This window comes from Sapajus apella, unplaced genomic scaffold (genome assembly GCF_009761245.1).
Source record: "Sapajus apella isolate SASKATOON/1434 unplaced genomic scaffold, GSC_monkey_1.0 scaffold138, whole genome shotgun sequence".
NCBI lineage: Eukaryota > Metazoa > Chordata > Mammalia > Primates > Cebidae > Sapajus > Sapajus apella.
In genome coordinates this window covers 3,404,625-3,421,890 of record NW_022437078.1, presented here as the reverse complement: position 1 = coordinate 3,421,890, position 17,266 = coordinate 3,404,625, and the positions used below count along the sequence as shown (strand labels likewise).

Here is a 17,266-nt window from a genome sequence, read left to right as displayed (position 1 = left end):
AGGCTGCGTTGGCCAGGCTGGTCTCAAACTCCCAAGCTGAAGAGATCCTTTTACCTCAGCCTCCCAAAGTGCTGGGATCACAGGCGTGAGCCACCGCGTCCTTTTCTAGGATGATGAAGACATCCCACAACGAGTAGTTGTCCTCCACCCTGGCAAAAAGCAAGTTAGGAGACGGAAACACCCAATATCCGTCCCGCTAGGACCAGCGGTGACATAACTGTTCCGGATCTCGCAGTGTCAGCCTAGCACCCTACGCGGCGAGGACCCGCCCCCGCCCCCACGTGACCCGCGCTCTCCCGCGCGGAGGGCGGTGGCCTCGGGTGGATCGAACCACTGCAAACGCCCGAAGGGGGCGAAGCAGGCGGTGACGGCCGTTAGGGAAGAATTGGGGGTAAGCGATTAAAGCAACTCGGATACATTTTTGTATCGCGCCAGATAGTCGTCCCTCTAGTCGTGTGGGCCGCCTCTGGCTCGCCCTGAATTCCTTTTCTATTTTGGAGTTGTCCGTCCTTTTGCCCAGTCAGTAGACAAGTTCAAGTGACCCACACGGACAGGGGGACATTAGTAATGTAAGCTAAACGGTTTGCCTAACAAAAGGCTGAGACGGCCTGAACAATCGCCTTTTGAGCCTCCACTTTTCTATGGTATTAACTGTTGAGTTAGAGGACATTTTCATAGCATTTCGCATACTAAAATGATTTTTGGTCTCCGCTTTCGGCGCTACAAATAGTTCAGTCTCGACCCGCAGCGCCCGACGGGAGAGGAAAGGGGCGGCTGCCATGTTGGACGGAACCATAGCCTGCCACACACGGGGTGGTCAATGCTCCCATGAGTTTACTGATGGATAGAAACAACCTTGACGAATGGGATTAAACACTTTCGTGTCACAAAAATGTCAGTTCGGTGATTTTCGGACGCGGTCCTGCGGATGTAAGTCCTCTTAGTCTCATAATGAGGGCCCAAGGCGTGGGTGCGCCCCCCGCCCTGCGGCCTTGGTGTGGCCTCCCGGTCGCACGCACATGGCTGGGCTGTAGCCGGCGCGGCGCGCGGTGCGGCCTGGGAGTCGGAAGCGCGGTGGCCGCGGAGCTCTGCGGGGAGGCAGCGTTGGGCCCATGCAGGACGCGGAGAACGTGGTGGTGCCTGAGGCCGCCGAGGAGCGCGCCGAGCCCGGCCAGCAGCAGCCGGCCGCCGAGCCGCCGCCAGCCGCGGGGCTGCCGCGGCCCGCGGGGCCTGGCGCTCCGGAGGCGGCAGGGACCGAGGCGGTCAGTGAGGAGGTGGCGGCCGCCGAGGCCGGACCGGAGCCCGAGGTGAGGACCGAGGTGGAGGCGGCCTCCGGCCCATCCAAGTCGCCTTCGCCGTCGGCCGCCGAGGAGCCGCCCGGGTCGCATGCCGAGCCCCGAGCCCCGGCACAGGAAGAGGCCCGGGGGAAACAGGTCCGGGACGAGCGCGCCGACAGCCGAGCCCAGGCGGCGTCTGAGGACGCTGGAGGAAACGAGGGCAGCGCGGCCGAGGCCGAGCCCCGGGCGCTAGAGAACGGCGACGCGGACGAGCCCTCTTTCAGCGACCCCGAGGATTTCGTGGACGACGTGAGCGAGGAAGGTGAGGGCACCCGGGGCGGGGGCGGCGAGCTGCGCGGGAGCGTGTCTGGGGTACCCGAGGTGGGAGACGTGGTCGGGCTGTGCCACCGGTTCGTGCAGAAGTTCCAGCGAGGGTATCCGTGTGTTCCCGAGAAGCCACCTTGTAGGAGGTTCCCGAGTGCCAGCCCTGGAGGTGTTCTGAGAGCCCAGCACCTCCCCTTTTGTAGAAAAGGGGGCTAGATCGAGCCCACTTTGGAAGCTAGGCACTTGTGAGACTATCTGAAATCTGTGAGGGTGGGAGAGGGCTCCAGGGGGACTCCGTTATGACTGGGTGTGCCTGTGCCGTGAGTGTTGCTGCTGAGGGTACAGCAAAAACCGACAACCCAGTGTCAAGCTTGCGGGTCTGCGTGTCCCCAGAGCTGACGCGTCAGACCTTCCAAGGTCGGGATCGTAGTAACAGGTTGTGGCAGAGCCGGTGATTCTGTCTTCCTGTCCCGCAGAATTGTCCACCTCCAGAGACTTCCCTAGTGGGACAGGCAGTCCCTGCCAAATTCCAGTTTGGTTTTCCTTTATCCCCTCCCCTCCCCCACGGTAAACCTGTAAGGCGAGTTATTTTTCCAGGTTTTAAAGTTGTTGATAACAGCCTGCTTTGCTTTCATCTCTACCTCGATTGGATTTACAGGCATTTTTCTGCTTCCTGCCTGAAGGCGCTCCTCTCCTAAAGTGACTTCTGATGAGAGCTGATCTCATTTGTTTTTGCTTTGTTTTTAGCCGTCTTAAGTCTTTTAAGTTGGGAACACATCAGCCTGTCTATTGGCTAAGTTAATACTGGAGTGAGAAAAATAAAAATACTCTTGCTGACACAGCCGGTGATACACTAAGGCAATTTAGGGAACAACATAGAGTTGCCAACTTATAATTTAAATGTTTTTTTTTATTTTTTTGAGACGGAGTTTTGCTCTGTCACCCAGGCTGGAGTGCAGTGGCACGATCTCGGCTCACTGCAGCCTCTGCTCCCGGGTTCAAGCAATTCTGCTGCCTCAGCCTCCTGAGTAACTGGGACTACAGGTGTGCACCGCTATGCCCAGTTAATTTTTGTATTTTAGTAGAGATTGGGGGTTTCACCAAATTGGCCAGGCTGGTCTTGAACTCCTGACCTCGTGATTCGCCCGCCTTGGCCAGTTTAAATGTATTTTTAAAAGGCTATCAGAAATATAAAAATCAGCCAGGTGTGGTGGTGCACACCTGTAGTAGTCTCAGGTACTTGGGAGGCTGAGGCACGAGAATCACTTGAACCCAGGAGGCTGAGGTTTCAGTGAGCCGAGATCCCATCACTGTACTCCAGCCTGGGCAACAGAGTGAGACCCTGTCTCAAAAAGTGAAACAGTGAAGAATAAAAAGGCTGTCAGTGACTGTGACCATTGTTATATTGCACTTTTTTTCATGAAAGACTAAATATTAGCATGAAAAGCAGGAAGGACACCACAAACTAGTGAAGACCTTGGGAGCATCTAGTCTAAGTCCTTTGCTCCTGAGGAAACGTGTCCCTGAAGGTGGAGTAGGCTGCTGAGAATTTCCGGTGGGTCAGCACTGCTTGGGGTCCCCCAGGCTCTCCTGCTCAGAACAGTGTTCTTTGTAGCACTTCAATTTTTCTTAGATTTTGAAATCAAAACTTTTGGTTTAGTGATTATTTTGAGCCCTTGGATATTCTGCTGAGTTTTCGTTGTTTGTTTGTTTGCTTGTTTTTAAATAGAGACAGGGTTTCACCATGTTAGCCAGGCTGGTCTTGAACTCCTGACCTCATGATCCTCCGGCCTTGGCCTCCCAAAGTGCTGGGATTACAGGCGTGAGCCACCACGCTGAGCCTGAGTTGTTTTTTTAAAGTATTATTTGAGCCCATCGAATTCACAAATTTCTAATATGTAAGTTCTTTCTGGAATTGGGAAAAGCCAGAGGATGCTAATATGACCACAAGGTTGGCTGGGCTGGGTGATGACTGTGGGTCATCCTGAAGGTGCAGTGTTGGCCAGAGTGACAGGTGAGGCATCTGGTCCTGGGGAACTCAGGCTCAGCAAGCCAGCATTTCTCATGGTTGTGATTGGTAACTCAGGTAGGTTTTGTGTTTTTTTGTTTGTTTGTTTGTTTTTGTTTTTTTTTCTTTTTTTGAGTCGGAGTTTCGCTCTTGTTGCCCAGGCTGGAGTGCAATGGCGCGATCTCGGCTCACCACAACCTCCGCCTCCTGGGTTCAGGCAATTCTCCTGCCTCAGCCTCCTGAGTAGCTGGGATTACAGGCACGCACCACCATGCCCAGCTAATTTTTTTGTATTTTTGGTAGAGACGGGGTTTCACCAAGTTGACCAGGATGGTCTCGATCTCTTGACCTCGTGATCCACCCGCCTCAGCCTCCCAAAGTGCTGGGATTACAGGCGTGAGCCACCGCGCCCGGCTGGTTTTGTGTTTTATGAGAAGAGCTGCTCTTCAGGGTCAGTGTGCAAGACAGTATATGACTATCAGTTCTTTCCAGAAGGGGTCAAGTCTTCCAGGAAGCAGACCAGAGATGGCCTGGAGTCCCTGTCTTGCTGCCTTTAGGTTTTTGGTACAGATTAGCATTCCAATCTGTAATTATCCTTTGAGGTTAATGTTTCAGCTGCCTTTGGTGTTTGGTGAAATAAATATGTGATCAGGATTTTAACTCTAAGTGTCTTTTTGGCTCATTAACTATTTTTTCTCTTTCTGTTTGCTATTTAGTGTTGAGAATTGTTCCCTTCTATTTTTCCTGGAGACAGATTGGGAATCCGTGACCAAGGCGATGTGTCTTCATGGTGTAGTTACTTCATATATTTCCTTCCTAGGTGTGGGCAGGTTCTTCTAGTCTAGATGCTTTGAGCTTGTGGGAAAGGAGTATACAGCTTATGTAAAAGCTGAGCCTTTTATTTTTATTGCAAGCCTTGTAAATTCAGATCAGGCTTTCAGGACATTTAATTGCCTTTTAGGTCTCCCCCTGCTCCTCAGAAGGAAGAGGGCTGAAAGTTGAGTGGATCACCAGTGCTCAGTGATGTCAGTAATCACAACTGTGTAATGAAAGCCAGAAAGGCCGGGTTCAGGGGACTCCACATAGCTGAACAGGTGGAGGCTCCTGCAGGGTGGCGTGCCTGGAAAGCACAGGGAGGCCCTGTGCTTGTCTTCCATCTGCTTCTTTGTGTTCTCTATAACGTCTGTTATAATAAGGTGGCAAACCTAGCTCCCTGAATCCTGTAAGCTGTTGAAGCAACCCAAGAAGTGGGGAATAGTGGGAACCCTGCTTTGGAGGTTTTCGGTCAGAACTGGAGATGACAGCCCGCTACTTACAATTGCCATCTGAAATGGGTACCGTTCTTTGGGACTGAGCCTTCAGCCTATGGGATCTGATACTAATTCCTGGTAGATAGTGTCTGAATTGGGTTAAGTTGGAGGACACTCAGCTGGTAGCCCCTGGAGAACTACTTGATAGGGACCCACATCTGGTGTCAGAAATGTGTTGAGTGGCATATGAGTAGGAAAAACGCTTTGCTCCATCCCTATCTCCTGTGTTGATCCTTCAAGATTTTTAACATAGGGAATGTTGGATAATTAGGGTTTTGGACGAAGGTGCCTGGTGGTGGGCCGATCAGGAAGCTCACCACAGGTGGCTTCGCTCTTTGGTTTTTTTCCTGATCCCGTTGAATGGCTCTCCGGTTCACTGCCTTGAAAACATGAAAATAACTGGGAACAGGAGGTGGGAGAAGAGTTACTATTTTCATCCCAGTTCACTCAAGAGAGTTTTTCCTCCTTGAATAATTTCTAGTAGTTTGAATTCACAGCACAAATGTGCTGCGAATATATTGAGCATTTAAATATTTACTTGTTTGCTAAAATCTTCTGTAAAAGTCAGTTTTCATTGACACTGGGATGGGGTTCTACCTAGATGTTGCTAGAAACCTTTCAAAATCTAGGGATCTCTGAAAGATCTAACATTGGATATTCTTTAGATTTTCTTCTTCATTTGCATTTTGCGTTGTTAAAAGCTTTTTATAGTTACTGTCTTGTGGGCTTTGGTTATTGCCAGAACTTAAGTGACATACCTTGACTGTTGACATTTCTGTCAAAGCGAGAGAGAAGAGTCCCAGTCTCCCCACTTCTCACGTTTAAATTCTGAAACAAGCTAGGGTTGGGGTTTCTTTTACTCACAGTGAAAGCATTTAGATGATTCATTGTCACTTCCTGGATATTTGTTCAGTGTGTCCAGTTAATGTTTTTCTTGGTAGAAATGGTCATGTGACAAATCTCTGTCTCTTTAAGAATTACTGGGAGATGTACTCAAAGATCGACCCCAGGAAGCAGATGGAATTGATTCGGTGATTGTAGTGGACAATGTCCCTCAGGTAGGACCTGACCGACTTGAGAAACTCAAAAATGTCATCCACAAGATCTTTTCCAAGTTTGGGAAAATCACAAATGATTTTTATCCTGAAGAGGATGGAAAGACAAAAGGGTGAGTGTTCGCCTGTGAGAGAAGTCTCATCTGTGTCTGGCACCTTGTGATGAAGGAGTGTTGCACTGCTGCCTCGCCCGGGCACGTGGGCCATTCACTTTTTCAGGCCGCCCTCAGCAGGAAGCTCTCCAAAGCAGTGAATGAGAAGATGATAAAGTTTGTTTTTTTTAGTTAAGGTTTTAAAGTTTTTAAAATTACCTGGAATAGGCCAGCATGATGGCTTATACCCAAACTCCCAACACTCTTGAAGACTAAGGCCAGGAGTTTGAAGCTGCAGTGAGCTATGATTATGTAGCTGCACTCCACCCTGGGTGACAGAACAAGACTCTGTCTCTCAAATAAATGACATAAAGTAAAAACTAACTAGAATAGTTTTAGTTTCTAGAAAAATTTATCAAATGTAGGTAATTCTACTGTGTTTTTATGTTGGGCAGTCATTTGAAGGGTAGCCTCTTGACCCTTGGTTACTCGTGTTACAATGAAACGTTCTCTGAGGTCCTTTGTAATGTTGCCTGTAATACACAATATTAGGCTATTTTAAAGATTTTATTCATTTTTGAGACAGAGCCTCACTCTCTTGCCCAGGCTGGAGCGCAGTGGTGCGATCTCAACTCAGTGCAACCTCTGCCTCCCAGGTTCAAGCAGTTCTGCCCTAGCCTCCCAAGTAGCTGGGCTTACAGGCACATGCTACCACGCCTGGCTAATTTTTGTATTTTTAGGAGAGAGGGAGTTTTGCTGTGTTGCCCAGGCTGGTCTGGATCTCCTGAACTCAAGTGATCTGCCCACCTCTGCCTCCCAAACATGATCCACAGCGCCCAGCCACAAGTTTTTAAAAAAAAAAAACAGCTTTATTGAGATGATCGATACATAATAAATCTGCATAGTTTTAAAGTATACAGTTTAATAGATTTTGATGTGTACACTTCATGAAACCATCGCCACAGTCATGGATGTTTTGATTAACTTTTCTATAATTTATAATCATAAAACTAGAGACTTGAATCTTCTGGTTAGGTTTCCCTCTAACTTAGGGAGCTCCTTGGCTGTGGGTCTGTCCTCTGTGTGACTGCCTTAGGCTCGAGGCAGGAAGAACAGCACAGAGAACTCCTGGTACAGAGAGCTTGTCCATGGAGAGGGGTGGGGCAGACAGTGCGTACCTGCCCAGCCTTATGGTGTGGGTGTGTATGAATGGCCCTGTCTCACTCAGGTATATTTTCCTGGAGTATGCATCCCCTGCCCATGCTGTGGATGCTGTAAAGAACGCTGACGGCTACAAGCTGGACAAGCAGCACACGTTCCGGGTCAACCTTTTCACGGATTTTGACAAGTAAGTTCAGACTTGGCCATGAGGAAGTGGACATTGACGTGCAAGTGACCGGCCGTGCCTGGGTGGTTTGGTGCTTCTCTGTGGGCGTTGGTGCCTGTCAGATTGTTCATGTCCTTTCTGGTCAGGCTTCTGCAGGGCCACAGGACCATTTCACAGCCCTGCCCCAAGCTCCTGGCCTGTAGCACCCCTTCCGGTTATGCCAGTCACAGCCCGGGGGGTGGGCAGGCAGGAGTGCAGTAGGGCTATGCTGGACCCCTCATGGGGTGCTCTTTCCAGTCATCAGGGCGTGGGGTTCGACAGTCTCCTTTTTCCTCTAGGTATATGACCATCAGTGATGAGTGGGATATTCCAGAGAAACAGCCTTTCAAAGACCTGGTGAGTGCCCTGAAACCTGCATCTCAGTGGTTTAAAGCAGTGCTGCTGCTGGGGCGCGGTGGCTCATACCTGTAACCCCAACACTTAGGGAGGCTAAGGTAGGGGGATCCCGTAGTTCCAGGACTTCAAGACCAGCCTGGGCAACAAAGTGAGACCCCCTCTTTACAAAAAGTAAGCACATAAATTAGCTGGGCCTGGCATGTACCTGTATTCCCGACCACTTGGGAGGCTGAGGTGGGAGGATCACTTGAGCCTGGGAGGTTGAGGCCCCCGTGAGCTATAATTGTGCCACTGGGCTCTAGCCTGGGCAACAGAGCAAGAGCCTGTCTCAAAAAAAAAAAAAAAAAAAAAAAAGAAAAGAAAAGAAATGCTGGATGGTGTCTTGACTTGAGGTTAAGGTGTGACTTGGGAGTTGAGGGTGTGGACTGAATTTGTCATGTCTTTAAGAGCAATAGTTGCGAATGAGTTTTTTTTTAAATTAATGAAATGTTATATTCCTTGCCTTTTTTTTGTTCTGGAACGAGTTGCTGATTTTTGTATAAGGGGAATTTACGTTACTGGCTTGAAGAGGCAGAATGCAGAGATCAGTATAGTGTGATTTTTGAGAGTGGAGACCGCACTTCCATATTCTGGAATGACGTGAAAGACCCTGTCTCAATTGAAGAAAGAGCGGTGTGTATTTGCTGCCACTGGGGGCGGGACTCACCTCCCCTGTTTTCTTAAGAAAGTGGAACTTTGTTTCCGTCTGAAAACTGAAAGAGCAGGTGACGTTTTATTTTCTTTGAGATTACTTTCTGAAAACTACTTATTTTATTCCTCTTCCAGCTTTGAAGTAGATCCTGAGAAGTGAACAGGCTTTGTGTATTTCAGTTAAGAGTTTGCAGAATAGATTTACTGTAGGAAGGTCTTGATGTTTGATGTTTTGCACTGCCTTTTTCTGCAGAGATGGACAGAGACATATGTGCGTTGGTCTCCTAAGGGCACCTACCTGGCTACCTTTCATCAAAGAGGCATTGCTTTATGGGGGGGAGAGAAATTCAAGCAGATTCAGAGATTCAGTCACCAAGGGGTTCAGCTCATTGATTTCTCACCTTGTGAAAGGTAAGCTGCTAGAAAAACGCCAGTGGAGTTTCTATACTTTTCACCCCATGCCAGCCTTCTATAGGTAGTCTTTAATTTTGTAGCATTTCAAACTTCGTAGAAAGATAGGCGTGTGGAGAACGCTGGTGTGCTTTACTGAGATCTTCTCACATTTGATTGCCTTTGCTTCATCCTCTGTTGTCTCTGTGTAGATACTTTTCCTGAGCCATTTGTAAGTTGAAGTAACATGTCCCTTTAGCCCTGAATGTGTATTCCTAGAAATAGGATTTTGTTCGCATCACCACAGTGTAGGCACTGACTTCATGGATTTAACGTTGTTTTAACATTTGATTGCATTGCCATATTCTAATTTTGTTACTTGACCTAATAGTTCTGTATATTATTTACTTTCCTTCAGGATCTAGTCCAATGTCACATGTTTTACAGATAATAAATTTTCCTTGCTCTGTCACCCAGGCTCGGTGCCATTGCAGGCTCATTGTAGGTAGCCTCCCAAGGTCAAGTGATTCACCCACCTCATCCTCCTGAGTAACAGGGACCACAGGCACATGTCACGACTTATAGCTAATTTTACTTTCTGTAGAGATGTGGGTCTCACTTTGTTGCACAGGCTAGTCTCAAACCCCTGGGCTCAAGTGTTCCTCCTGCCTTGACCTCCCAGAGCACTGGGATTACAAGTGTGAGCCACCGCACCCAGCCAAGCCAGGGTTTTTGATCTAGCTAATCTGGTTGTCTGAGCCCTGCTAGGGAAAGGCACAGTTGTGGAAGGCAGTGTGAGGGCGAGATGGGGCTGTTCTGCTTTGCCCTCATGGGTTGTGTCTGCCTTCCCCTCTGATGTAAAGGACTGTCTATTAACACTGTGTGAACTGAGTGAGCAGGTGCAGTAGCTCCAGACAAGCCAGCAGTCAGGTAAATAATGGCTGGGAGGAACCTCTAGGCTCTAAAGTTTCCCATCAGACTTATGCTAGCTTTTGAACTGGATGGGACTTTTATTTTTTTTTAAAGATGGAGGTTTGCTCTTGTCGCCCAGGCTGGAATGTAATGGCATGATATCAGCTCACTGCAGCCTCACCTTCCCAGGTTCTAAGCGATTCTCCTGCCTTAGCCTCCTGAATGGCTGGGATTAGAAGCGCCCACCACCATGCCCAGATAATTTTTGTATTTTTGTTAGAGGTGGGGTTTCACCATGTTAGGCTGGTCTTGAACTCCTGACCTCAGGTCATTCACCTGCCTTGGCCCCCCAAACTGTTGGGGTTACAAGAATGAGCCACTGTGCCCAGCTGTATTTTATTTTTTTTTAACCTTGTTAGTCTTAACTAAACATTGGTAAAGAGAATTCTGACCAGGCACAGTGGCTCATGCCTGTAATCCCAGCACTTTGGGAGGCCAAGGCGGGTGGATTTCCTGAGCTCAGGAGTTTGAGACCAGCCTGGCCAACATGGTGAAACCCCATCTCTACTAATAATACAAAAGTTAGCTGAGCATGGTAGCAGGCGCCTATAATAATGCTAGCTACTCAGGAGGCTAAGACACAAGAATTGCTTGAACCCAGGAAGTAGAGGTTTCAGTGAGCCGAGATCATGCCATTGCACCCCAGCCTGAGCAACAGGGTGAGATTTTGTCTCAAAAAAAAAAAAAAAGATAGAATTCCACACTGCATCTCCCTCTAGATCACTCAGCAGACTTGTGTAGGATCTGCGTGATTTTTCCTGTGCTGATCTTGGATAAACTGGAATGCCTGCAGTGTGTTGACACCAAGAATGAACAAGCACTGCTTCTGCTTCCCACTCTGCTTGGGATCTCTTGGGGCTGGGAGAGTGTGGTGTTTGGGGAGAGAGTTGGTTCCATGAGTTCTGACTGCTTGTTCTGGTTGCACAGACAGACTATGATCCTCCCTGGAGAGGAGGATAGCATGCAGTGTTGCCTCCCTCTCTTCTAGGTACCTGGTGACCTTTAGCCCCCTGATGGACACGCAGGATGACCCTCAGGCCATAATCATCTGGGACATCCTTACGGGGCACAAGAAGAGAGGTTTTCACTGTGAGAGCTCAGCCCATTGGCCTATTTTTAAGTAAGTGGATCATTGTAACAACCCCTGTAGCCTTTTGTCTTATAATTGGAATACCCTGGCACTTCTGTTTTCCTCTTAGGTGGAGCCATGATGGTAAATTCTTTGCCAGAATGACCCTGGATACACTTAGCATCTATGAAACTCCTGTAAGTGGCTTCAGTGATGGGAAACACTCATCCCGTCCTTGCTTGTAATTGGGGTGTGGTGCCTTTACTTACTTGTGCTAGAAGAGGAGGAGGAGGTTTCACAGATCGCAGTAAAGGCCTGTCTCCAGCGCAGCTGTGGGAAGCCCTGGATGGGAGTTAATGCAGTGGGCTTCGGAACTGTGGCTTGCAGCGGTGGATGGGTGGGTGGGTTCACCGTCACCCTCTCCTTGCAGTGCTCGCTAGGCAAACTCACATCAGACTTGTTTCTTTTTGTGAAAAGTTACGTGTGTTACTGAGACACTGACATGATTTGACTCAACTGTAACCTTCCCCTTTTTTTTTGGCCAGTCTATGGGTCTTCTAGACAAGAAGAGTTTGAAGATCTCTGGGATAAAGTGAGTGTTCTTATTAATTTGGTATCTTAGTGTGTTGAGGCTGCTTAACATAATACCAAAGGCTGGTTGCTTATTATAGCAGAGATGTCTTTCTCCCAGTTCTGGAGTTTGGGAGACCATGCCTGTAGACTGGTGAGAGCCCACTTCCTCATGGACAGCCCCTCAGTCCAGCCTCACCTGGTGGAAGGCTTCTGGGTCCACTTCTGTAAAGGTCCTCATCTCATTCCTGAGGGCTTCATCCTCATGACCTGCTCAGCCCCCAAAGACCCCACCTAATGCCATCGCCCCAGGGGTTAGAATTTCAGTCTATGAATTTGGGGGACATAGATGTTTTCCACTGCAGTTGGTTTCCTTTATTTGCTCTCTCGTTTAGTACTTTTTTTTTTTTTTTTTGAGATGGAGCCTTGCTCTGTCACCCAGGCTGAGGTACAGTGGCGCAGTCTCAGCTCAACACAGCCTCTGCCTCCCAGGTTCAAGCGATTCTCCTGCCACGGCCTCCCAAGTACCTGGGACTACAGGTGCGCACCACCATGCCCGGATAATTTTTGTGTTTTTAGCAGAGACAGGGTTTTACCATATTGGCCAGGGTGGTCTCGAACTCCTGACCTTGTGATACGCCTGCCTTGGCTTCCCAAAGTGCTGAGATTATACTTGTGAGCCACCACACCCAGCCTAGCACTCAGTTCTTAACCAGTTGGAGAGAACATGGTGAGTTTGTTCTTTTTAAAAAAATTTTTTTTTTGGAGACAGTTTCACTCTGTCCCCCAGGCTGGAGTATAGTGGCATGATCTCTGCTCACTGCAACTTCTGTCTCCTGGGTTAAAGGCATTCTCCTGCCTCAGCCTCCTGGGTTGCTGGGACTACAGGTGCCCACCACCACAACCAGCTAATTTTTGTACTTTTAGTAGAGATGGGGTTTCACTGTTGGCCAAGTTGGTCTTGCCTCAGCCTCCCAAAGCGCTGGGATTACAGTCATGAGCCACCACACCCAGCCATTTTTTAATCTTTTTTGAGACAGGGTCTTGCTCTGTTGCCCAGGCTGGAATACAGTGACATGATCTCGACTCACTGCAACCTTCGCCTCCCAGGTTCAAAGGATTCTGGTGCCCCAGCCTCCTAAGTAGCTGGAATTACAGGGGCGCACCACCCTGCTCAGCTAATTTTTTGTATATTTTAGAAGAGGGGTTTCACCGTGTTGGCCAGGCTGGTCTTGAACTCCTGACCTCAAGTGATCTGCCTGCCTGCCTGCCTCCCTTGGCCTCACAAAGTGCAGGGATTATAGGCGTGAGCCACTGTGCCCAGCCTAAGGTGAGTTTATTCTGAATGCCAGGATGAAGGCTTGAGCCAATGGGCAGCAAGGCTGCTCCGCGCTGGGCCCACCACCCTTGAGACACCACTTCAGCAACTCCTTTCTGTGCCCAGAAATGAATCTTCAAGGCCAGAGTCTTGAGTTGGCTTCCTTCCATCTACCTCATCTTCGACCTAGAAAATGGGAGGGTGGTTCCAGTCTTTTAAGGAAGAGAGGGGACTTTGCTTAAGCGAAAGGTTTTCCTGTTACTCTTCTGTCTGAGGCAGAGTTTGGGGAGCCTTCAGCTCATTTTCATTATCAAAGAATGGGCACGTTTTTATTTATCAGAAAACTCTTGGAACTGGTCGGTATCACGGCAGTGAACTTCTACCAGCAATCCAAGGACATTGATGTTTCTTACTCCTTTTATTTTTACATTTTGGGGCAAAATTTTGGCTCATAAAATAGAAAGACCAGGACGTCGGTTCTCAGTAAACGCAAAACAGAGCACATAACGAGTATAAAGCTGTTTTTCGCGTAGGTGAGCTCAGTAACCGTTCCTTCCAGCAGCTCTTCTGTTGAGCACTTGATCCATTGGAGGGAGTTGCCCTCGTTCTTGCTCATTGCTTACACTTGATTTGCCGTTTTCCCCTTTGACACCTTAATTAATCTTTAGATGTCAAATAGCTGGATCTGCCAGCCTAAATTGCCTCAAAGCAGCAGTATGTGGTGTCTAAGAGTGGGCTGACGGAGCCCAGGCTGGAGTCTATAGAGTCTGTGCGTGACGGTGGGGTTGCTCATATGTTGCCTACATTCACTCGCTGTTAGAGTGAGCGCAGTAATGCCCCAGGGTCCTGGTGAAGACCTGTGAAGCTGTGCGCCATGCCCAGAGCAGTGTGTGCATGTGCGGAATGAGCTCTCAGCGTCAGCCGTGATGGCATTGAGCTTCTGTACAGCAAATGAGTTATTTTATTCTCTTCTGCTTTTCAGTTTCCTCATCACTTGGTCTTTGCTGTAACATTTTATTTTCCTGATCTGCAGAGACTTTTCTTGGTCTCCTGGTGGTAACATAATAGCCTTCTGGGTGCCTGAAGACAAAGATATTCCAGCCAGGGTAACCCTGATGCAGCTGCCTACCAGGCAAGAGATCCGAGTGAGGAACCTGTTCAATGTGGTGGATTGCAAGCTGCATTGGCAGAAGAATGGAGACTACTTGTGTGTGAAAGTAGACAGGACTCCGAAAGGCACCCAGGTACGTGGGTGTCCGTGGGAACTGGAGGTTCCTTATCCTTTGCTCTTCAGTGACCACAGTATTGTTTGGAGGCTGTTAATGGATTTTTAAATTCGGATTTGTGGATTTTTTTGACACCTTCCTGATATACCTGGCAAGTCTTAGTTAGAGATCTTGGCATATTCTATTTGAAGAGTATAATTTTTTTTTTTTTAAGAAAAGTTTTTCGAATAGGCTGGGTGTGGTGCCTCATGCCTAGAATCTGAACACTTTGACAGGCTGAGGCAGGATTACTTGAGCCCAGGAAGTCAAGGGTGTAGTGGGCCATGACTGCACCACTCTACTCTAGCCTGGGCCACAGTGCAAGACACTGTCTCCAAAATAAGTTTTGAATAGATACTACATTCACATGGTTTAGAGTTCACAAAGGAATACAGTAAAACGTCCCCAGACACCCACCTTTTTTCTATATTGATTGCTAAAATGAGAATATCATTTTGTGGTTTTTTTTGTCACGCAGGGTGGATTGCAATGGTACGATCTTGGCTCACTGCAACCTCTGCCTCTTGGGTTCAAGTGATTCTCCTGCCTCAGCCTCCCCAGTAGCTGGGACTACAGGTGCCTGCCACCACACCCAGCTAATTTATGTATTTTTAGTAGAGACGGAGTTTCACCATATTGGTCAGGCTGGTCTTGAACTCCTGGCCTCAGGTGCTCCATCCACCTCGGGCACCCAAAGTGCTGGGATTGCAGGGGTGAGCCACTGTGCCTGGTTGAGAATATTATTTTCTTTCTAAGTACAAAGAGTAGCATACTCAGATTTTTTGTGCATATAGTTGATAATTAATATTTACCTTATGAAAACTTGTCTGAGTTTTTCCTCTAATGGAAGCATTCCACTCTAATTTAAAGTGGTGGGCAGTTCAGCGGCTTTTAGTGTGTTCACAGGGTTGTGCAGCCACCATCGCTCATTTCACAGTGTTTTCATTGGCTGGGCGAGGTGGCTCACCCTAAGTGGGAGGGAGGATAACTTAAGGCTAGAAATTTCAGACCGGCCTGGGCAATACAGTGGGACTCCATCTCTATAGATAATTTTTAAAAGATAAAAAATAAGAAATGTTTTCATCACCCTACAAAGAAACACCATACCTATTAGCAGTCTCTCTGCCCAGCTCCTGGCATCACTAATGTCTCTGACTTCCCTATTCCAGACTCGCAGCTGGAATCACATAGTTTGCAGCCTCTGTGTCTTAACTCCTTCATGGAGCAGTTTTCCCACGGCTTGTCCACACTGTTGAGTCTGAACAGGAATCTGCTTTTGGGTGGACCACATTTCTTTGCCTCCTTCCTCTTTTGGTGGACATTGGGGCGGTTTCCCCTTAGACTCCTGGAGTGGGCAGGACTTCTGGAAGGTCATGGCTGCAGAACACCCCCACTGTCTGAAATAGTTTCACCAGCCCCATGGGTGGGCCTTTTGGGCCCTGTGGACCTGGCACGCAGACTGTAGTGAGGACCCTGGGACTGCTTGTGCCAGAGTGGAGGGCACGGAGGCTCCTGAAGGTGGGATCTGGTCGGATTATTTCACACATGTCCGGTAGCTGCCTCTAGATGGGGTGCCGGCAGTTCCCCTCCAGCCTTAGAACTGTGTTCTCTCCTGAGGGCTGTGGCTGCCATCACTGGAGATGCTTGTGTGTGCGAACCAGGCGTGAAAATCGAATCTCTAATTATGAAGTTGTCCTTTGATTTAAACCTTTTTCTCATGTTTTCAGTGTCCAGAATGTCATCCTTTCCCTCCTTTTTTTTTTTAAACAGGGTGTTGTCACAAATTTTGAAATTTTCCGAATGAGGGAAAAACAGGTACCCGTGGATGTGGTCGAAATGAAAGGCAAGTTTTATTTTAGTCATTTTTAGTTGGATGGGCCCTATGTGCTGTTTTGCACTTGGCTTTTAACACTTTCCTGCTAGTGCATTGTCTGAGCAATGGAATCACGACTGTGACCTCTCACCATTAATAGCCATCTCCAGGTCACAAAATGTTTTTATAGCCTCGGCAACATAGTGAGACCCTCTCTGTACAAAAAATACAGATATTAGCGAGGTGTGGTGGTGTACACCTATAGTCCCAGCTGTTTGAGAGGCTGAAGTGGGAGGATCAATTGAGCCCAGGAGCGGAGTTTGCTATGAGCTGAGATTGCACCACTGCACTCCAGCCTGGGTGACAGCAAGACCCTGTCTACAGAAACGAGAGAAGAGATGCAGCCTGTGTTCTTGTTTGGCTTTTTGTTTTGCTATAGAAACAAGGAGGAAGGAAGGAGAAAAATAGAGAGGTGAGCAAACGTCAAACCTGGCCGCCCTGCCAGGCAGGGAGACAGGAAGCCAGGATTCCACTGTAGACGCCACACTAGGTGCAAAGCAAGTGGCATCCACAGCTGCCTGCGATGTCAGGCTCCTTGTCCCACCTTGGGTATCCTGCTCTTAGGAAGGGAACAGTTTCACATAGGTCATTCACATGAGTGGAGGCAGCAGCCTCTGAAACTCCAGGAATGTGCACCTTTTCCTGCTGATGCTTGCTTTGTGGTCCTTATAATGAACTTTTAAATGTTGGGGGCTATTTCTCTCTGGTTGAATAGTGAACATTTTAACTGATTAAGAGTATTCTGTTCTGAATTGACCACAAAGGAAGTGATCTCTTTCGTCAATTTTAGAAACCATCATAGCCTTTGCCTGGGAACCTAATGGAAGTAAATTTGCTGTGTTGCATGGAGAGGCTCCGCGGATATCTGTATCTTTCTACCATGTCAAAAACAACGGGAAGATTGAACTCATTAGTAAGTAGCCTGGTCCCTTTCCTTTTCTGAACAGGTCAGACAGATAAGGACACAGTCGCCCAGCAGTGAGTGTTTGACTGGCTTAGGACCACTGCTGGGCAGGACTCACCTGGGAATGGGGGCCCAGTGGACTCAGCTGACGGCAGTGAGCCATGGCCCGGTGGTGCAGCCTCCTTGCGGGGCAGGGCGCCTCTCTGAGCCCCATTGGGCCCTCATATTTAAGCAAGTATTTCCAAGGCTTCTGTTCTCTGTCATTGTCTCAAGTGAAGCTGTTTCTCTTATGGCTGTAGCTGCTGTCTCTGGGTTTGGGGTCACTTCCTGTGGACATGCCCCCACCAGTCCCCAGTCTGGGTCGGGTGCCTCTGACCTTGCAGGGTGTGCAGAGCTGTTCCAGGCAGCTGTGCCTTGCCCCCGTGC

At 48.5% G+C, this 17,266-nt stretch overlaps 1 protein-coding gene across 1 annotated transcript; it reads left to right on the top strand.

Annotated features, from left to right (window-relative positions):
* Positions 1-415: 415 nt before the first annotated feature.
* Positions 416-16,977, top strand: LOC116540328 (eukaryotic translation initiation factor 3 subunit B). Its single transcript, XM_032263813.1, has 12 exons — positions 416-1,599; positions 5,895-6,087; positions 7,295-7,414; positions 7,732-7,789; positions 8,333-8,461; positions 8,733-8,890; positions 10,830-10,961; positions 11,041-11,107; positions 11,456-11,502; positions 13,832-14,042; positions 15,834-15,906; positions 16,727-16,977. The coding sequence occupies exons 1-12, from the start codon at positions 1,113-1,115 to the stop codon at positions 16,855-16,857; spliced, it is 1,806 nt and encodes a 601-aa protein (XP_032119704.1). The 5' UTR covers positions 416-1,112; the 3' UTR covers positions 16,858-16,977.
* Positions 16,978-17,266: the final 289 nt, after the last annotated feature.

Bases quoted from the DNA above. Each gene is read 5' to 3' on its own strand.
- LOC116540328 (XM_032263813.1), top strand. From the start codon at position 1,113: ATGCAGGACGCGGAGAACGTGGTGGTGCCTGAGGCCGCCGAGGAGCGC. The intron at 10,962-11,040 runs GTAAGTGGATCA...TTTTCCTCTTAG, and splicing joins GCCCATTGGCCTATTTTTAA to GTGGAGCCATGATGGTAAAT. The intron at 11,108-11,455 runs GTAAGTGGCTTC...TTTTTTGGCCAG, and splicing joins TTAGCATCTATGAAACTCCT to TCTATGGGTCTTCTAGACAA.